We start from the raw sequence: 18,539 nt of genomic DNA, 5'->3' as shown, positions 1-18,539 counted from the left end.
TGATGGGCTTGGTGGGAAGCTTGACTGGATTTCTCCTGTAGGAGCACGGTAGCTGATGCCCCTCCCTTGGCAGCTGTGTTGGCCCTGGCATCATGGACAATAGAAACACCCAGATGTACACAGAGGGTAGAATCAAGGTTCCAGGGACCCAGCCAAGCCCTGGCCTGAGGATCACCATAAAGCGGGCTGGTGTTGAGCCTACCATACCAGGAGTCAGCCAGGTAGGGACCTGTACCCAATGTTCTGATCCATTCACTTCTAGCTGGCACCTTTCCCTTCCCCTGCCCAGGCTTCCTCCCCAGCTGCTTTAATTAAGGCTCTGTTAAAAATGGACACAAAACCCAATTCAAACTGGATTAAGCAGAAAAGAGAATACATCAGTTTGGGTAACTGACAAATGCATTCATAGACTTCAGGTGTGGCTAGATCAAGGTGCTAAATGGCTCTCTTGGCTCTATGTTGCTCTGTGTTGGATTCATTCTCAGGCAAGCTCTCCCTGCAAGATGGCAGGGATTGCCCTGGCCACTCCAGGATTACATCTTCCCATCTTACATACTCTGGTTTAGCATTCCAACAGGAAGTGAGCCTCTTTGCAATAGTTGAAGCAAGTCTCTAGCATCACTGTCATTGGCCCAGATTGTGGTCAGATGCTCACCCTCGAACCAGTCACCACGGCAGTGGGGAGTGGTCTGGATCTCTTGATACAATGGAGACAGAGGTGATAGGTGGCTCCACTGAGCCCCATGGGCTGAATGGAGAAGAGAAGCTTCCCAAAAACAATGCTGGCTTCTGTAACGGAAAGAGCTACAGGGTGAGCAAACCCAGAATTGCCTACTTGCTCTTCTAGGTGCCTTCCATGGCCTCCGAACTCCCGTTGCAGCCTCCAGCCCAGCTTTATTCTCCTGACAGCTACTCAGGGCTTCCCTCCATGCCCCTCCACAGCGCCCAGCCTGCATCCTAAGCTTCCATCACACCTCTCAGCCTCTTTCCATCAAATATGTTTCTTTGTTTGTTTGTTTGTTTGTTTGTTTTTGAGACAGGCTCTCACTCTCTCACCCAGGCTGGAGTGCAGTGGCATGATCATGGCTCACTGCAGCTTTGAACTCCCAGGCTCAAGCAATCCCCCTGCCTCAGCCTCCTGAGTAGCTGGAACTATAGGCGTGGTATGTGTCACCACACCAAGCTAATTTTTTATTTTTTTGTAGAGACAAGGCTTTATCATGTTGCCCAGGCCGGTCTTGAACTCATGGGCTCAAGTGATCTGCCTGCCTCAGCCTCCCAAAGTGTTGGGATTATAGGGAGCCTTATGTTTTGTGTTTTTTTTTTTTTTTTTTTTTTTTTTGTAAGCCTCCATGTCCATCTCGCTTTTGTTCACACCATTCTCCTGCCTCAGCCTCCCGAGTAGCTGGGACTACAGGCGCCCACAACCGTGCCCGGCTAATTTTTTGTATTTTTGTAGAGACGGGGTTTTTTTTGAGACCAGAGTCCCAAAGTGCTGGGATTTGTGAGCCACCGCGCCCGGCCTTTTTTTTTTTTTTGAGACAAGAGTCTTGTTCTGTCACCCAGGCTAGAGTGCAATGGTGTGATCACGGCTCACTACAACCTCTGCCTCCTGGGTTCAAACGATTTCCATCTAATTTTTTTGTATTTTTAGAAGAGATGGGATTTCACCATGTTGGACACGCTGGTCTTAAACTCCAGACCCCAACTGATCCACCCACCTCGGCCTCCCAAAGTGCTAAGATTACAGGTGTGAGCCACCGCGCCCTGCCAGCCTCTTTTTGAATGTACCAAGTAGCATGAACTGAAGAGCGTAAAGAAGAGCCTCCTCCCCATCCAGTTTCCTCAGGGCCAAAGATATCACCATTTAAAAAATCAGCCAGTCGGGCGTGGTGGCTCATGCCCACAATCCCAGCACTTTGGGAGGCTGAGGCGGGTGGATCACCTGAGGTCGGGAATTCAAGACCACCCTGACCAACATGGAGAAACACAGTCTCTACTAAAAATACAAAATTAGCCGGGCGTGGTGGTGCATGCCTGTAATCCCAGTAACTCGGGAGACTGAGGCAGGAGAATCGCTTGAACCTGGGAGGTGGAGGTTTCGGTGAGCAGAGACTGCACCATTGCACTCCAGCCTGGGCAACAAGAGTGAAACTCCGTCTCAAAAATAAATAAACAAACAAATTAATTAATTAAAATGAAAAGTCAGTCAGGTGCCGTGGCTCATGCCTGCAATCCCATCACTTTGGGAGACAGAAGTGGGCGGATTGCTTGAGCCCAGGAGTTAAAGACCAGCCTGGGCAACACAGTGAGACCCCCCTCTCAGAAAAAAAAAAAAAAAAAAGGCCAGGTGCACTGGCTCACACCTGTGATCCCAGCATTTAGGGAGGCAGAGGTAGGAGGATAGCTTGAGTCCGGGAGTCTGAGACCTGCCTGGGCAATATAGCGAGACCCCGTTCTCCACAAAAAGGACAAGAAAAAAAAAACAACAAAAAAAAGTCAACATGCCTTTGGGTATGTTCCCTGTAGCCTCTGTTATAAATCCTCGCTTCCCCTGGGGCAGGGAGAGGGCCTGGAGGGAGGAGACTAGGACAGGAAGCTAGGAAGAGGAGACTAGGAGAGAGGCTAGAGGTGAACATTCAGGGCTGCCTTCACCCACCCATTTATTTTTTCAACAAGCATCGTCATGGGGTCCCAGTCCCACCACTTACCCAGCTGTATGACATTGGGCATGTCACTGCACCCCTTTGAGCCTCATTTGTTTTACGGTGAGGACTAACTGGGTCAAATCCCTAGAAGGCACCTAGCACAGGCCCTGCCTCATAGTAGGTGCCTGTTAGTATTAGCTCACATCAGAATCTTGTATTATATCAAGGGCAATTAATCGAGTCCATTTGTTTGGAGTTTGCTGACTCTGGTGATGCTTGGAGCTGGGTCTCAATCACTGGCTCCAGGTCACCCAGTTGGAGAGTGACAGACCATGATAGTGATCAAAACCCAGTTCAGGCCAGGCACGGTGGCTCATGCCTGTAAGCCCAGCACTTTGGGAGGCTGAGACGGGTGGATCACTTGAGGTCAGAAGTTTGAGACCGGCCTGGCCTACAAAAAAAAAAAAAACATACAAAAATTAGTTGAGCATGGTGGCACACACCTCTAATCCCACCTACTTGGGAAGCTGAGGCACGAGAATCGCTTGAACCCAGCAGGTGAAGGTTGCAGTGAGCCGAGATCTCACCACTGCACTCCAGCCTGGGCAACAGAGTGAAACTCTCTCTCAAAAAATGAAACAGAAACTCAGTTCAAACTACAGCCTGTGTTTTGAAGGCATGGGAATTGTCAAAGGCCTCTCTTGGACCTTGTGAGAGTCTTGGGGTCCCCCAGGGTGCTCTTTCAAGCTGTCCTCAGGGCAATCCCCTTGTCTCAGGTACTAATCTGGACTCCAGTTCATACCAGAGCCTTAAGTGCTAAGCAACAGCAACAGCAGGGCCAGCCCCCATCTCTGCCTCTTGGCTCCTGCTCACCCCTCTCCAACAGCTTCCCCAATCAGGCATGGGAGCTCCCTGTCCTTGAGGCCAGGAGAGTGCCCAGGGACGAGTGGGAGGGATCACTCCAGAATGGCTACTCAATGCCAGCCCTCAAGCCAGTGCCATGGATATCTCTGTCCAGGTCATGTTTCCAGATGCTTCGGAAGTGGGCAGCAGGAAGCAGCTCTCATCAGCTTCAGGAGGGCCAGAGAAGGGGCCCAGATACAGAGACACATTCAAGGAGGGGCCTTCAGAGCTCAGGACACAGGAGCAGAGGCCTCCAGCAAAACCAGGGTGAGCTGAGGGGCTTTCCAGAGAACAGGTCCAGGAGACAACGCCCTGTAGCCCACTTGCGAGGGAGAGAGAATGGAGAACTCCCAGGCCAAGGCAGCTCCACCTGCCACAGCACCTTGTCCTTCTCTTTCACTGCACCGGTTGCACTAAGGAGTTCGTGTTCACCTTTTGTCTGAACTCCCCCAACGAGACCACAAACATCTTTTATGTGTCTTGTTTGAGGAGTATCATGTACCTGGTTCAGCCTCAAAGCCCTCGTGCCTAGTACTATGCCTGACACGTAGTAAATGTTCTATAAATATTGATTCACTAAGGCCGGGCGCAGTGGCTCACGCCTGTAATCCCAGCACTTTGGGAGGCCGAGGTGGGCGGATCACGAGGTCGGGAGATCGAGACCATCCTGGTGAACACAGTGAAACTCCCTCTCTACTGAAAATACAAAAAATTAGCCAGGCGTGGTGGTGGGCGCCTGTAGTCCCAGCTACTCTACTCGGGAGGCTGAGGCAGGAGAATGGCGTGAACCCAGGAGGCGGAGCTTGCAGTGAGCCGAGATCACGCCACTGTACTCTAGCCTGGGTGACAGAGCGAGACTGTCTTAGAAAAAAAAAAAAAATACATATATATATAGATAGATAGATAGATTCACTGAATTAATAGAATAATGAACAAAAAAAAGGTTGGGAAACACAGGAACACATAAAAGATATACATGTAATTGTTTTCTAAATTTTGTATATATTTTAAACCTTTTCTACAGCAAGAATATATTCAAAAAGAGAAAATCAAGAGCGAGCCAAAGAAGGCAACGTGAAAGGCTTGGGTAATAGAAATAATAAAGGCTAGCTGGCTTAGTTGGATTTGACTATAACCAGAAGCTCCTAAATAGCCTCCTGTACAAGAAAAGTTAGGAGAGAGAACTCAAGCCAGGTCCGAGGCCCACTGAGACAACTACTGCCTACCATGCTGGTGGAAACAGAAACCATTTAGGCATACCTGTTTCATCAACGTGGCAATTTGTTTAAACTGCCTTGAAACTACCTTTATCCTCACCCATTTCTGGAAATAGGCCATGAGGAAATAATTGGTGATTCAGGCAGTTTTATGCACAAAGATTTTCACTGTCACATTATCTTAAATACTAATAAATTGGGCCGGGTGCGGTGGCTCATGCCTGTAATCCCAGCACTTTGGGAGGCCGAAGTGAGTGGATCACCTGAAGTCAGGAGTTCAAGAGAAGCCTGGCCAACATGGTGAAACCCTGCCTCTACTAAAACTACAAAAAAATAAATAAATACTAAAAAATTGGAAACCCCTGAAGCGCCCACACAATAGGGAAATGGTTAATGATGGTTATCTATAAAATATGGAATTGTATACATTTAATGAACGTAAAAAACATATAAAGCATGTTTCTGAAGGATTTTTAGCATGGGAAAAATGTAGGCTATGATGTTAATTGAAGAAAGTAGACTAGGCCAGCCACAGTGGCTCACACCTGCAATCCCAGAACTTTGGGAGGTCAAGGTGGGAGGGTCACCTGAGGTCAGGGATTTGAAACCAGCCTGGCCAACATGGCAAAACCCCGTCTCTACTAAAAATATAAAATTAGCCGGGCTTGGTGGCACATGCCTGTAATCCCAGCTACTTGGGAGGCTAAGGCAGGAGAATCACTTGAACCCAGGAGGCAAAGGTTGCAGTGAGCCGAGATCACACCACTGCACTCCAGCCTGGGCAACAAAAGCGAAATTCCATCTCAAAGAAAAAACAAAAAATATGTGTGTGTGTGTGTGTGTGTGTGTGTGTGTGTGTGTGTGTATGTATATATATGTATGCAATGGCCAGGCACCATGGTTCACGCCTGTAATCTCAACACTTTGGGAGGTTGAAGTGGGAGGATTACTTAAGCCTAGGAGTTCAAGACCAGCCTGGACAACATTGTGAAACCCCATCTCTACAAAAAATATGATAAGATTAGCCAGGCACGGTGGCATATGCCTGTAGTCTCAGCTACTTGAGAGCCTAAGGCAGGAGGATTGCTTGAGCCCAGGAGGTGGAGGTTGCAGTGAGCTGAGATCGTGCCACTGCATTCCAACCTGGGTGACAGAGCAAGACTCTGTCTCAAAAAATATAAGTATACATATGCATAGGAAGAAGCTTGGAGGAAATACTCCAGAATACTAAAGTGAGATCGGATAGACACAGCTTCAAATTTTGAACAGTTATCTTTAGCTTTATGACCTTAGGCTCAAATCTCTTGTCTTCTCTGCATCCCAGTTCTGATTTTTGTTTCATTTTTTTCTGAAAAATAGTTTTAAAAATACTATAAACCTTAAATTCTAGGCTGGACGCAATGGTGCACACCTCTAATCCCAGCACTTCGGGAGGCCGAAGTGGGAAGATTGCTTGAGCCCAGGAGTTCAAGACCAGCCTGGGCAACACAGTGAGACCTTGTCTCTACAAATAATTTTGAAAGTTTAAATTTTAACTCCCCAAAACATTGACATGAAAGTATCTATGATTTGGGGAATTCCTGTGGGTCCTCCATTTGTCCCTCCAGGCGTTAGGTATGCACCTATGGTATGCCTAACCCTATAAGAACATAGAACAGTGCCCCAGTCTGGGAGCTGAAGTGTCACTTTGTCTATTTTCTCCAGGAAGAAGCAGTCCTCTTGGGTCCCCCAGGAAGGGTCCCAGGAGCTGCAAGCAGGCCAGGATCAGAGTGAGCTAGGGTTGCTGCCTTCCTGGGTTCCTGAAGGACCTGAAGGGCTGCAGCAGCTGGGCTCCGGAAAGGAGATCGAGGGCCAGCAGAGGAGGCAACGGAACCGGGGAACCGGGGAGGATGAGCCTCCTGAGAGCTGCCAGGTACCCTCCTAGGAGATCTGGGAAGAAGGGTATGGAATGACCTACCACAGAGGAGGTAAAAGAGCCCCCTCCCAGCATGCCCTCCATTCTGGTGCATGTACCTGTAGTCCCAGCTACTTGGGAGGCTGAGGCAGGGGGATCCCTTGAGCCCAGAAGGTCAAGGCTGCAATGAGCTGTGTTCAGGCCACTGCACTCCAGCCTGGGTTACAGAGTGTTTGCTCCCCTCTGTGCCCTAAAGATGTCAAGCACTCAGTCTGTGGGTCACTGGACTATTCCCCCAGCCTACATCACAAGCATTTAAGTCTTGTTTCCAGGCCGGGCGTGGTGGCTCACGCCTGTTAATCCCAGCACTTTGGGAGGCCAAGGTGGGTGGATCACAAGGTCAGGAGATCGAGACCATCCTGGCTAACATGGTGAAACCCCGTCTTTACCAAAAATATTTTTAAAAAAAAGACCAGGCGCGGTAGCTCACGCCTATAATCCCAGCACTTTGGGAGGCCGAGGTGGGCAGATCACGAGGTCAGGAGATCGAGATCATCTTGGCTAACACAGTGAAACCCCGTCTCCTACTAAAAATACAAAAAAATTAGCCAGGCATGGTGGAGGGCGCCTGTAGTCCCAGCTACTCGGGAGGCTGAGGCAGGAGAATGGCGTGAACCCGGGAGGAGGAGCTTGCAGTGAGTTGAGATTGTGCCACTGCACTCCAGCCTGGGCAACAGAGCGAGACTCCATCTCAAAAAAAAAAAAAAAAAAATTAGCCGGGCGTGGTGGTGGGCACCTGTAGTCCCAGTTACTCAGGAGGCTGAGGCAGGAGAATGGCGTGAACCCGGGAGGCGGAGCTTGCAGTGAGACGAGATCACACCACTGCACTCCAGCCTGGGCAACTGAGCAAGACTCCATCTCAAAAAAATAAATAAATAAAAATAAAAATTAGCCGGGCATGGTGGCAGGCGCATGTAATCTCAGCTACTCGGGAGGCTAAGGCAGGAGAATCACTTGAACCCGGGAGGCAGAGGTTGCAGTGAGCCAAGATCACACCATTGCACTCCAGCCTGAAGGACAGAGCAAGACTCTGTCTCAAAAAAAAAAAAAAAGAGAGAGAAAAAGAAAGAGATTCGTGTATTGTGTGTATCAACATGTTGTTCTTTTGGTTGCTCAGTAATATTTCCATTCTATGGATATACCACAATATACCACATTTCTTTTCTTTGTTTTCTTTTCTTTCTTTTTGTTTGGACATAGAGTCTTGCCTTGTTGCCCAGGCTGGAATGCAGTGGTGTGATCTGGACTCACTGCAACCTCTGCCTCAGGTGGGAGGTTGAGGTGGGAGGTTCAAGTGATCCTCCCACCTCAGTCTCCTGAGTGGCTGGGATTACAGGCACACACTACTACGCCCAGCTAATTTTTGTATTTTTAGTAGAGACAGGGTTTCACCATGCTGGCCAGGCTGGTCCCGAACTCCTAACCTCATGTGATCCACCCACTTAGGCCTTTATTTATTTATTTTTTTAAGAGACAGAGTCTCACTCTGTCTCCCAGGCTGGAGTGCAGTGGTGTGATCATGGCTTATTGCAACCTCCGCCTCCTGGGTTCAAGTGTTTCTCATGCCTCAGCCTCCCAAGTAGCTGGGATTACAGGCATGAGCCACCATGCCTAGCTAATTTTGTATTTTTAGTAGAGACGGAATTTCGCCATATTGGCCAGGCTGGTCATGAATTCCTGACTTCAAGTGATCCACCTGCCCCTCGGCCTCCCAGAATGCTGAGATTGCAGGTGTGTACCACCACGCCTGGCCAAAACCCCTCTTTTTAAGGAGCCTCGTGAAGGATTCTTGTTCTTTGAAACATCCCTTAGAAAATCCCATTTAAGGCTGGGTGTGGTGGCTCATGCCTGTAATCCCAGCACTTCGGGAGGCTGAGGCAGGAGGAATGCTTGAGCCCAGGAGTTCAAGACCAGTCTGAGCAACATAGTGAGACCTCATCTCTACCAAACATTTAAAAATATCAGCCAGGCATGGTGACAGGTATCTGTAGTCCCAGCTACTTGGGAGGCTGAAGCAGGGGGATCCCTTGAGCCTAGGAGGTTAAGGCTGCAATGAGCTGTGTTCATGCCACTGTACTCTAGCCTGGGTGACAGAGTGAGACTTGTCTCAAAAAAGAGAAAAAAATAAAACACACACACACACACACACACACACACAAGAAAATCCTATTTAAAGGGGATCTTCTCAATTTTCCATGCTCTCATTCCACTCCCACAGGGAAGTGTGGTTCTTTGGGTAGGCCGCGCCTTCTCTGGGCTTCAATTTCTTCACCCCTCAAAGTGTAGGAGTACCTGTGCTGCCTTCTAGGAGCACTGGGAGAATTAAGTAAGATGATGCCTGAAGTGCTGGGATCCTAGTAAGTGTGTCATTACTGGTCTCCAGTTCACCTGGAGCTTTGAGGTTCACCTGGGAACCAGGATGGAGCTCCCCAGCCTTAGTGTCCTTGTCCTCGGCAGGGCCCCGGATATCAATCCACCCTCGGTCACCAGGCAGACGTGGTGCAGCCAGCAGAGCCTTGCTGCCCCTTGGCCGGCCGTGGCCAGCCACTGGGAGACAAGCGCCCCAAGGAGGCAGATGTCCCACACATCAGGCCACAGGAGGCTCCGCCAGAGCCCAGCCCAGGGGGACATGGGGACAGCTCTCAGGAAGCAATGCCCCCAACGTCCACGGTGGCTCCAGAGGAAAAGACAGCTAGCTCCTTCCTGCCATCCATGCCTGGACCTACAAAAACAAAAGGAGGGTAAGTCACCCTCCAGTGCCATCCCCTGCCCCCAACAAGGATGCCCTTCTGCTGAGTTTCAGGTGAGGTGAATTCTAGTCCAGACTGCTCCTGACTTGGTAGAGGACCTTGGGCAGGTCATGCTCCCCTGGGTCTCAATTTCCCCACCTGTGTAACGGCTGGAATACCAGAATGCTTGGTTCCGTGAGCCTGTGTACATGAGGATGTGGGGAAATAAGGAGCCCCCTGAGATGAGAAGGCCAAGGAGATGAGGCTGGGGTGGAACTGGGTGTCCTCGGGGCTGAGAGGGGAGGGGAGGGGGGCAAACCTTCAGCTGAGCCCTTCCCCCACCTGCGGGTTTCTCCTCTATTCAGGGGTGAGGCTGTGGAGACCCAGCCAGCACCGGGGCCTCTTCCTCCACCAGTAAGTAGGGCCATAATGGGGATGGGGACGGGCTGTGTAGGGGTAGGGCAGGGGGGATCAGGAAGAGGAAGAGGGCAGAGGCAGATATGGCACATCAAACCCCTATTTGGAGTCAAACTGAGGAAGGTGTGTGTGGCTGTGTGAAAGTGCACATGGATGTGCACACGTGTGTGTGTGTGTGTCTGTGTGTGTATTCTGAGTGGGCGTCAAGAATGCTCTTACACTCTGGAGCCCTTGGGTTCATCCCAGGTGGTGGCTTCTTCCACATCAGCATGGATTTCTTCCACCCATTTGCCCTCAGCCACAGCCACACAATCCAAAGTGTCCCTGAACACCTGGGAGGCTTCCCCAACCTCTCCCAGACACCCTCCCCTCCCCCGGCTCTGCCACTTCCTAGTTCTTTGACCTGACCGGGCAACCTGCAAATACACGGTCACTAGCATGCCCTGCCAGCACCTGCCCTGTCTCATCCTGCTGTGTTCATTGGCAAACCCCACCCTGGCTAAACCCACCCAGCCTTGTACCCATGTTAAGCAGCTCAACGCGGGCTGGAGAACATCCTGTCTTATTGATGGGTTTCACTTTCAAGCAGTAACCACTCATGTCTGATGCTGCCGGCAAGTCTCACTTTTCCATGGCCACATCGCCCTCCCCTCTGTTCCAGGTCATCATTTCACAACAGCATCCCCCACGCCCCTCATCTCACCCGTGTGTCACTGACAAACAAACAGAAGCATCAGATGAGAAGAAGCATTCCCAAACCCACCACACTCCCTGCCTTGATTTGGCTGCAATGGGAGCTGTGAAGATGGGCCCCAGGTCCCATGGCTGTCTCCCCATTTATTCATTAGCTCTTGTCCCCTCCCCCACCACATGATCCCCCTCTGCATTACTACAGGATGATTCCATCAGCATACAAACATGGCTTAGCCTCCACAATATCAAAAGCTGCCTTTCTTTATTTTTTTTTCCTTTTTTTTTTTTTTTTTTTTTTGAGACAGAATCTCTGTTGCCCAGGCTGGAGTGCAGTGGTGTGATCACGGCTCACTGCAACCTCCACCTCCCGGGTTCAAGCTAGTCTCAGCCTCCTGAGTAGCTGGGACTACAGGCGTGCACCACCATGCCCGACATCAAAAGCCATCTTTCTTTGCTCCCCTTTGCAGCACCGTCCCTCAATAATTGTCCCCCTCACCTCCTCCGCTTGACTTTTCTCAACACGTCCCCATATGAGAGCTTTTATCGGGGTCTCCATAATCTCCATCTGGCTTATCAAATGGAAAAGCTCTGTCCTTACAGAGCCCACCTTGAAACAGCAGAAGACACAGAGGCTCCCTCTCTTCTTCTCAATGCTGCCTTCTGCAGGCTCTGTGACAGCCCCAGCTTGGTTCTCCTCCCATGTCACTAGCGACTCCTTCCCAGTCTCCCTCCCTAGTTCCTCCTCATCTTCTCCACCCTCGGGGCTCCACGCTCTGGTCTCCCATCTCCATTCTCTGCCTGGATGATCTCATTCAGTCCCTCTAATGATTCCCAAATCCACATCTTCAGATGAGACTTTGCCTTTTTTTTTTTAATTGACACAGGCTAGAGTGTCAATGTTGCCCAGGCTGGAGTGCAGTGGTGCAGTCTCAGCTCACTGCAACCTCTGTCTCTGAGATTCAGGCGATTCTCTTGCCTCAGCCTCCCGAGTAGGTGGGATTACAGGCACGCATCACCTCACCTGGCTAATTTTTGTATTTTTAGTAGGGACGGGGTTTCACTATTTTGGCCAGGCTGCTCTCGAACTCCTTACCTCAGGTGATCCGCCCGCCTCGGCCTCCCAAAGTGCTCGGATTACAGGCGTGAGCCACCGCGCCCAGCCATAGACCTTGCCTTTAAATTCCATGTTCATATATACAATGGTCTACTTGAATTCCCTCTGGCTGGCTAATTCACTTCTCAAACATGACCACAGTAGTCTTCTTCAGTCCAGACACTGCCTTTCTCACCCAAGGGGCTCATGCAACCCAGCTCAAAATCACGTGATTCCTCCTTTTCCCTCGATAATCCTTTCACGTGTGTCAACAAGCCCTGTTTAGTGCTACCTACAAAATAAATCCTGAATCCGTCCCTTCCTTCCACCCCCTCTTTCATTACCCTAGTCCAAGCCTCATCTTCTTAGAATAAGATCCAAAATCTTCACCAAGATCCATAAAGCCCTACGTCTAGCCACTCTGGTCTGACCTCCAGCCTTTGAATATACTAAGCCTAGTCTCACCTCAGGGCCTTTGAGTGTGCCTGTGCCTGAACTCCTCCCCATAGACAGTCTAATGGCTAACTTTTGAGTCATTCACTTTTCAGTTTCGACATCAGTTTTTCCACAAGGCCTTCCCTGGCCAGCTGATCTCAAGGAACCTGTCAGCCACACTCAGCCTATCACATGGCCCTGTTTTATTGTCTTTGTAGTACTTTCTCCCTCTGACATGATCTTTAAGTTGTCAACCTATTCATCATCTAGAATGCAAGCTCCCTGAGGGCAGCCTCGCTAGTTGACTTACCCTCTGTGCTTTGTGCCTCAAACAATGCCCAGCACGTGGTAGGTACTCAACAGGAATGTGTTGAATAAATGAATGGATGGGAATAAGACAAGGTACCTCTCTGAACTGGTGAGAAATCAGATGAGAAATAGGAACTAGGCTGGATGCGGTGGCTTATGCCTATAATCCCAGCACTTTGGGAGGCCGAGGCGGGTGGGTCACCTGAGGTCAGGGGTTCAGGACCTGCCTGGCCAAAATACAAAAATTAGTCAGGCATGGTGGCGTGTGCCTGTAGTCCCAGCTACTCAGGAGGCTGAGGCAGGAGAATCGCTTGAACCTGTGAGGTAGGGGATGTAGTGAGCCAAGATCGCACCACTGCACTCCATCCTGAGCAACAGAGCATGACTCTGTCTTGGAAAAAAAAAAAGAGAGAGAGAGAGAAATAAGAACTATTCCTTGCCTGTGCGTTTCCACCTTTTCCCCCATCCCTACCCCATGCACAGAGTGGGCTGGATACTGTGCGGGAGAAGAGGAGAGGGCACAATTTGGCTCCGCAAGTACATACTGAGTCTCTGTGGCATACCAGGCCCAGTGCTTGGAGGGAAAGGACAAGGAAAGCCGGGGAGGGCTCCTGCTCCCTGCTCTGGAGGATGCAGCTGAGCTGGTGGCACCACAAGAGATGAGAGTCCTGGACAGGAAGTCCTGCAGGCACTCAGAGGACCCCTGGGACCACTGGGTAGCTTTCTGGAGAGGGAGGACTGGTATTAGACTATACAGAGGGAACGGAATACAGACAGAGCCAGGGAGTAGAAAGGGGAGTAGCCAGGGATGGGCGCAGTGGCTCACGCCTGTAATCCGAGCACTTTGGGAGGCCGAGGCGGGTGGATCACCTGAGGTTAGAGTTCGAGACCAGCTTGGCCAACATGGGGAAATCCTGTCTCTACTAAAAATACAAAAAAATTAGCCAGGCATGGTGGCAGGCATCTATAATCCCAGCTACTCAGGGGGCCAAGGCAGGAGAATCACTTGAACCCGGGAGGCAGAGGCTGCAGTGAGCTGAGATTGCACCATCGCACCCTAGCCTGGGGGACAAGAGTGAGACTTTGTCTCAAAAAAAAAAAAAAAAAAAAACCCACAAAAAATTAGCTGGGCATGGTGGCAGGTGCCTGTAGTCCCGGCTACTCGGGAGGCTGAGGCAGGAGAATCACTTGAACCCAGGAGGCAGAGGCTGCAGTGAGCTGAGATCGTGCCATTGCACTCCAGCCTAGGCAACGAATGAAACTCCGTCTCCAAAAAAAAAAAGCAAAGCAAAGAAAGAGCAGCCAGGCAGCAGCAGACCCATCACAAGGAAAGTTACAGAGATAGGAAAGAAGGTGAATGAAGACTGACGGTGGAGAGGGCCATCATCTGGGCCTCATGGGACGAGCATATTGGATACGATGGTCAGAGCAGCTGAAAAGCTAGGCTGGCTGTGATATGAAGCATCCAGTATGTGAGGCAGGCTCACCATGTACTGGTTACCAACTTGTCTGAGTCCAGTGAGGCAGAATATCCACACATACATGTTATATAAAATGGGTTTATTATGTTATATAAGATGGGCAGCAAAGGACAACAGAAGCATAGGATCCACTGTGAGCCTGGCCCCCAAGGCTCAGGAAAGTTGTCTGGGGCAGAGAGAGTCTTGTCTACATGTGCCCCACTTGCTGAGGGACCCCAGAAAGCAGCTCACCCTGGGTTTTATACTTCAAGGTGACATGCTTTGCTGGGCTAAAGCCTTGAAGGCTGCCCTATTTCTGGGGCTCAGGGGAGTGGAACAGATAGATCCTGGGGGTGTTGCAACCAGTCCCTCCCTATCTTAGGATATTGCATTCCCAGCATATTCTTTAACTATATAATCGTTTTTAACAAGTGAAAAACGAGAGAGAACTAGGTGGGTCTAAGGCCCACCTGCACCCGGAGACCCGTCCTGCACGGTCCTAGAGTGGAGCATTTGGCCTTAGCACTCTAACGTCCCTCTTAACACCTTGCACAAAGCTGGAAGAATAAATACTAGATTAGAGCTCCCTGAGGCTGGGGACTAGGCACCCCTGTATCCACGTGACTGCACGTGTGGCACAGGTGGATGAAGGGATGGGCGTGACGGTCCCAGGGAGCCCCCGCAGGCTCAGGGGTAGCAGGGCAGTGACACAAGAGCTGCACAGAGGTCAACCCAGTAGTCTGTACAGGACACGTAGTGCCAGGTCGAAGGGGCTCAGAGAAGGCAGAAGGAGGAATCCAGGTGTGTATGGGCTGGAGAAGCTGGAAGGAAAGATGTCAGGGGCTTGGCACCATTATTCACCCACAGGCTGAGCACCTGCTGGGAGCAGAGCTTGGTGCTGGGTCCTGAAATAATAGGACATATTCTGAGACAGACCCCTACCCACCTTGGGGCTCAGAGTCTATATCTGCGACAGGGGCAGAGGCCTTGGACTTTGGAAGCCCTGTAGTCGCCAGAGGGCCAAGATGACAGTGAGGCTGGATTCATGGCCACCATCTTGGGCCCCCAATATCACAATGGAGCAGGAGCCCCAGAACTGCTTTTTTTTTTTTTTTTTTTGAGACAGGGTCATATTCTGTCGCCCATGCTAGAGTGCAGTGGCACAATCTTGGCTCACTGCAGCCTCCGCCTCCTGGGCTCAAGTAATCCTCCCGCCTCAGCCCCTTCAAGTAGCTGGTAGTACAGGCGCGAGCGACCATGCCTGGCTAATTTTTGTTTTTTCTGTAGAGACAGGGTTCCACCATGTTGCCCAGGCTGTTCTCGAACTCCTGAGCTCAAGCGATCCACCTGCCTCAGCATCCCGAAGTGTTAGGATAACAGGCATGAGCCACCGCGCCTGGCCCAGAACTGCTTTTGATTGCTAGTTTGTTTTAGGCTTCACAGAAATTGAGCATTTGCCTTTAATTCAGGAAAACAATTAAAGGAGTTTCTGGCATGGGAAAATTGGGTCTCCTTTCTAGGCTTCAGAATACTCGACTAGAATTTTTTTTTTTTTTTTTTTTTTTTTTTTTTTTTTTGAGATGGAATTTTGCTCTTGTTGCCCAGGCTGAAGTTGCAATGGTGTGATCTCAGCTCACCTCAACCTCCGCCTCCCAGGTTTAAACAATTCTCCTGCCTCAGTCCTCCCCAGTAGCTGGGATTACAGGCATGCGAACAACGCCCAGCTAATTTTGCATTTTTAGCAAAGACGGGGTTTCTCCATGTTTGTCAGGCTGGTCTCAAACTCCCTACCTCAGGTGATCCACCCGCCTCAGCTTCCCAAAGTGCTGGGATTATAGGCGTGAGCCACCGCACCCGTCAACTATAATTATTTTCAACCCTACTGCTTGCTAAGCGTTTACTCTGTCCAAGTGCTTTATTTACGTTATCTTGCTTCTCAGACGTCACTGAGAAAAGTGAAATAATCAGTGTTTAGTTAACATACATATTGAGGACGGCATACCAAACACAGTTGTGAAACTGGTGACTTCATGGTGAATGGAGCTTGTGACCTAGTTGGTGGAAAGTCTAGACCATTACATGTCAACAAATAAATACAGTTTAGGCCGGATGCGGTGGCTTACGCCTGTAATCCCAACACTTTGAGTGGCTGAGGTGGGCAGATCACTTGAGGCCAGGAGTTTGAGACCAGCCTAGGCAACATGGCAAAACCCCGTCTCCACTAAAAATACAAAAAAATTAGCTGGGTTGTGGTGGCACACACCTGTGATCCCACCTACTTGGGAGGCTGAGGCATGAGAATCACTTGAACCTGGGAGGCAGAAGTTACAGTAAGCCAAGATCACGCCACTGCACTCCAGCCTGGGAAGACAGAACGAGACTCTGTCTCAAAAAAAAAAAAAAAAAAAAAAAAAAAAAAAGACTTTAGGCTCACACTCATCAGGACGACTGCTATAACAAGAAAAAAAAACCAAAAAACAGAAAATAACAAGTGTTGACAAGGAAACTGGAACACTATGTACTGCTGGTGGAAATGGAAAATGGTACAGCTACTGTGGTAAACAGTATGACAGGCCAGGCATGGTGGCTCACACCTGTAATCCCAGCACTTTGGGAGGTCGAGGCAGGCAGATTGCTCGAGGTCAGAAGTTCAAGACCAGCCTGGCCAATATGGCGAAACCCTGTCTCTACTAAAAATACAAAAATTAGCCAGGCGTGGTGGCACGCGCCTATAGTTCCTGCAACTCCAGGGGCTGAGCCAGGAGAATCGCTTGAACCTGGGAGGCAGAGGTTGCAGTGAGCTAAGACCGTGCCATTGCACTCCCACCTGGGCAACAAGAGCAAAACTCTGTCTCAAAAAAGAAAGAAAAGAGAAGAGAAGAGAAGAGAGAAAAGAAAAGAGTATGATAGCAGTTCCTCTGAAAATTAAAGAATTACTACTATACGACGCTGAAACTCCATTTCTGGGTATATACCCCAGAGAATTGAAAGCAGGGTCTCAAGGAGATCTTTGTACACTTATGTTCATAGCAGTATTATTCACAGTGGATAACAGATGAAAGCAACCCAAGTGTCCATTGACAGATGAATGGATATGCCAAATGTGGTCTGTACGTACAATAGATTATTCAGCCTTAAAAAGGGAGGAAATTCTGCCACATGCTGCCACATGGATGAGCTTTGAGGATGTTATGCTAAGTGAAATAAGCCAGTCACAAAAAGACAAAGCAATTCCACTTACATGAGATTCTTTTTTGTGAGACTGAGTCTTGCTCTGTCACCCAGGCTGCAGTGCAGTGGCACGATCTTGGCTCACTGGAAGCTCTGCCTCCCAGGTTCACTCCATTCTCCTGCCTCAGCCTCTCGAGTAGCTGGGACTACAGGCACCCGCTACCACTCCTGGCTAATTTTTTTTTTTTTTTTTTTTTTTGTATTTTTAGTAGAGACGGGGTTTCACCATGTAGCCAGGATGGTCTCGATCTCCTGACCTCATGATCCGCCTGCCTCAGCCTCCCAAAGTGCTGGGATTTCAGGCGTGAGCCACCGCGCCTGGCCTTATATGAGATTCTTAGTCAAATCCGTAGAGACAGGAAGTGGAAATGGTAGTTGCCAGGGCTCGGGGGAGTGGTGATAGGAGGTTATTATTTAATGGATATGGAGTTTCTGTTCTACAAATGAAAAGACCAGCCTGGGCAACATAGCAGGACTCTGTCTCTAAAAAAAAAGAAAATCGTTGGTTGGATGCAGTGGCTCATTCCTATAATCCCAGCACTTTGAGAGGCTGAAGCGGGTGGATCACGAGGTCACGAGATCGAGGCCATCCTGACCAACATGGTGAAACCCTGTCTCTACTAAAATACAAAAAATTAGCCAGGCTTGGTAGCGTGCACCTGTAGTCCCAGCTACTCGGGAGGCTGAGGCAGGGGAATTGCTTGAACCCAGGAGGCGGAGGTTGTAATAAGCCGAGATCATGCCACCACCCTCCAGCGTGGCAACAGAGCGAGAATTCATCTCAAAAAAAAACAAAAAAAAAAACCAAAAAAAAAAAACAAAGAAAGAAAATCATTAGGTGGTAAATGTGGTCGGGTGTGGTGGCTCATGCCTGTAATCCCAGCACTTTGGGAGGCCGAGGCAGGCACATCACCTGAGGTCAGGAGTTCGAGACCAGTTTGGCCAACATGGTGAAACCCTGCCCCTACTAAAAATACAAAAATTAGCCAGGCGTGGTGGTGCACACCTGTGATCCTAGCTACTTGGAAGGCTGAGGCAGGAGAATTGCTTGAACACAGGAGGCAGAAGTTGCAGTGAGCCAAGATCTCCAGCCACTGCTCTCCAGCCTGGGCAACAGAGTGAGACTCTGTCTCAAAACAAACAAACAAACAAAGATGGTAAATGTTATGTGTATGTTATCACAGGAAAAAAAAAAAGTTGGAAAATAAAAACAAGGACTCTAGGTCTGGGGCGTGAGCCACAGGTGATGTCATTAAGTGAGACACAAGCCTGGATAGCAGCAGATGAGAGGAACCTGAGGTCTCTGCTTTGCTCCTGTTCTAGACACCCAAGAAGAGATGTCAAGGAGGACGTCTGGTATTAGGAAGGACAAAGAAACGTGAGGAAAACGGAGTCATGGGCAGGAAGACGACTTCTAGGGAGGGAGGGAGCCCAGAGCAGGGGGAGGACT

General features: G+C 49.7%; 2 protein-coding genes across 3 annotated transcripts in view; one reads left to right on the top strand and one right to left on the bottom strand.

Annotated features, from left to right (window-relative positions):
• The window catches only part of NECAP2 (NECAP endocytosis associated 2), a 283,382-nt gene that overhangs the window by 27,375 nt on the left and 237,468 nt on the right, over nucleotides 1–18,539 (bottom strand). The gene's annotated exons all lie outside the window — the stretch shown is intronic.
• Nucleotides 1–18,539, top strand: part of SPATA21 (spermatogenesis associated 21) — a 47,310-nt gene that overhangs the window by 6,331 nt on the left and 22,440 nt on the right. For both annotated transcript variants that reach the window (XM_050791027.1, XM_050791016.1), the window contains exons 3-7: nucleotides 42–221; nucleotides 3,667–3,818; nucleotides 6,473–6,680; nucleotides 9,180–9,463; nucleotides 9,817–9,865. In XM_050791027.1, the coding sequence (XP_050646984.1) occupies nucleotides 93–221; nucleotides 3,667–3,818; nucleotides 6,473–6,680; nucleotides 9,180–9,463; nucleotides 9,817–9,865 (822 nt within the window). In that variant the 5' untranslated portion in view covers nucleotides 42–92. The remainder of the gene's footprint in view (nucleotides 1–41; nucleotides 222–3,666; nucleotides 3,819–6,472; nucleotides 6,681–9,179; nucleotides 9,464–9,816; nucleotides 9,866–18,539) is intronic.

The sequence above is a fragment of the Macaca thibetana genome, chromosome 1 (genome assembly GCF_024542745.1).
Source record: "Macaca thibetana thibetana isolate TM-01 chromosome 1, ASM2454274v1, whole genome shotgun sequence".
NCBI lineage: Eukaryota > Metazoa > Chordata > Mammalia > Primates > Cercopithecidae > Macaca > Macaca thibetana.
The sequence above is the reverse complement of the archived record's forward strand: the minus strand, read 5'-3'. Positions and strand labels throughout refer to the sequence as shown.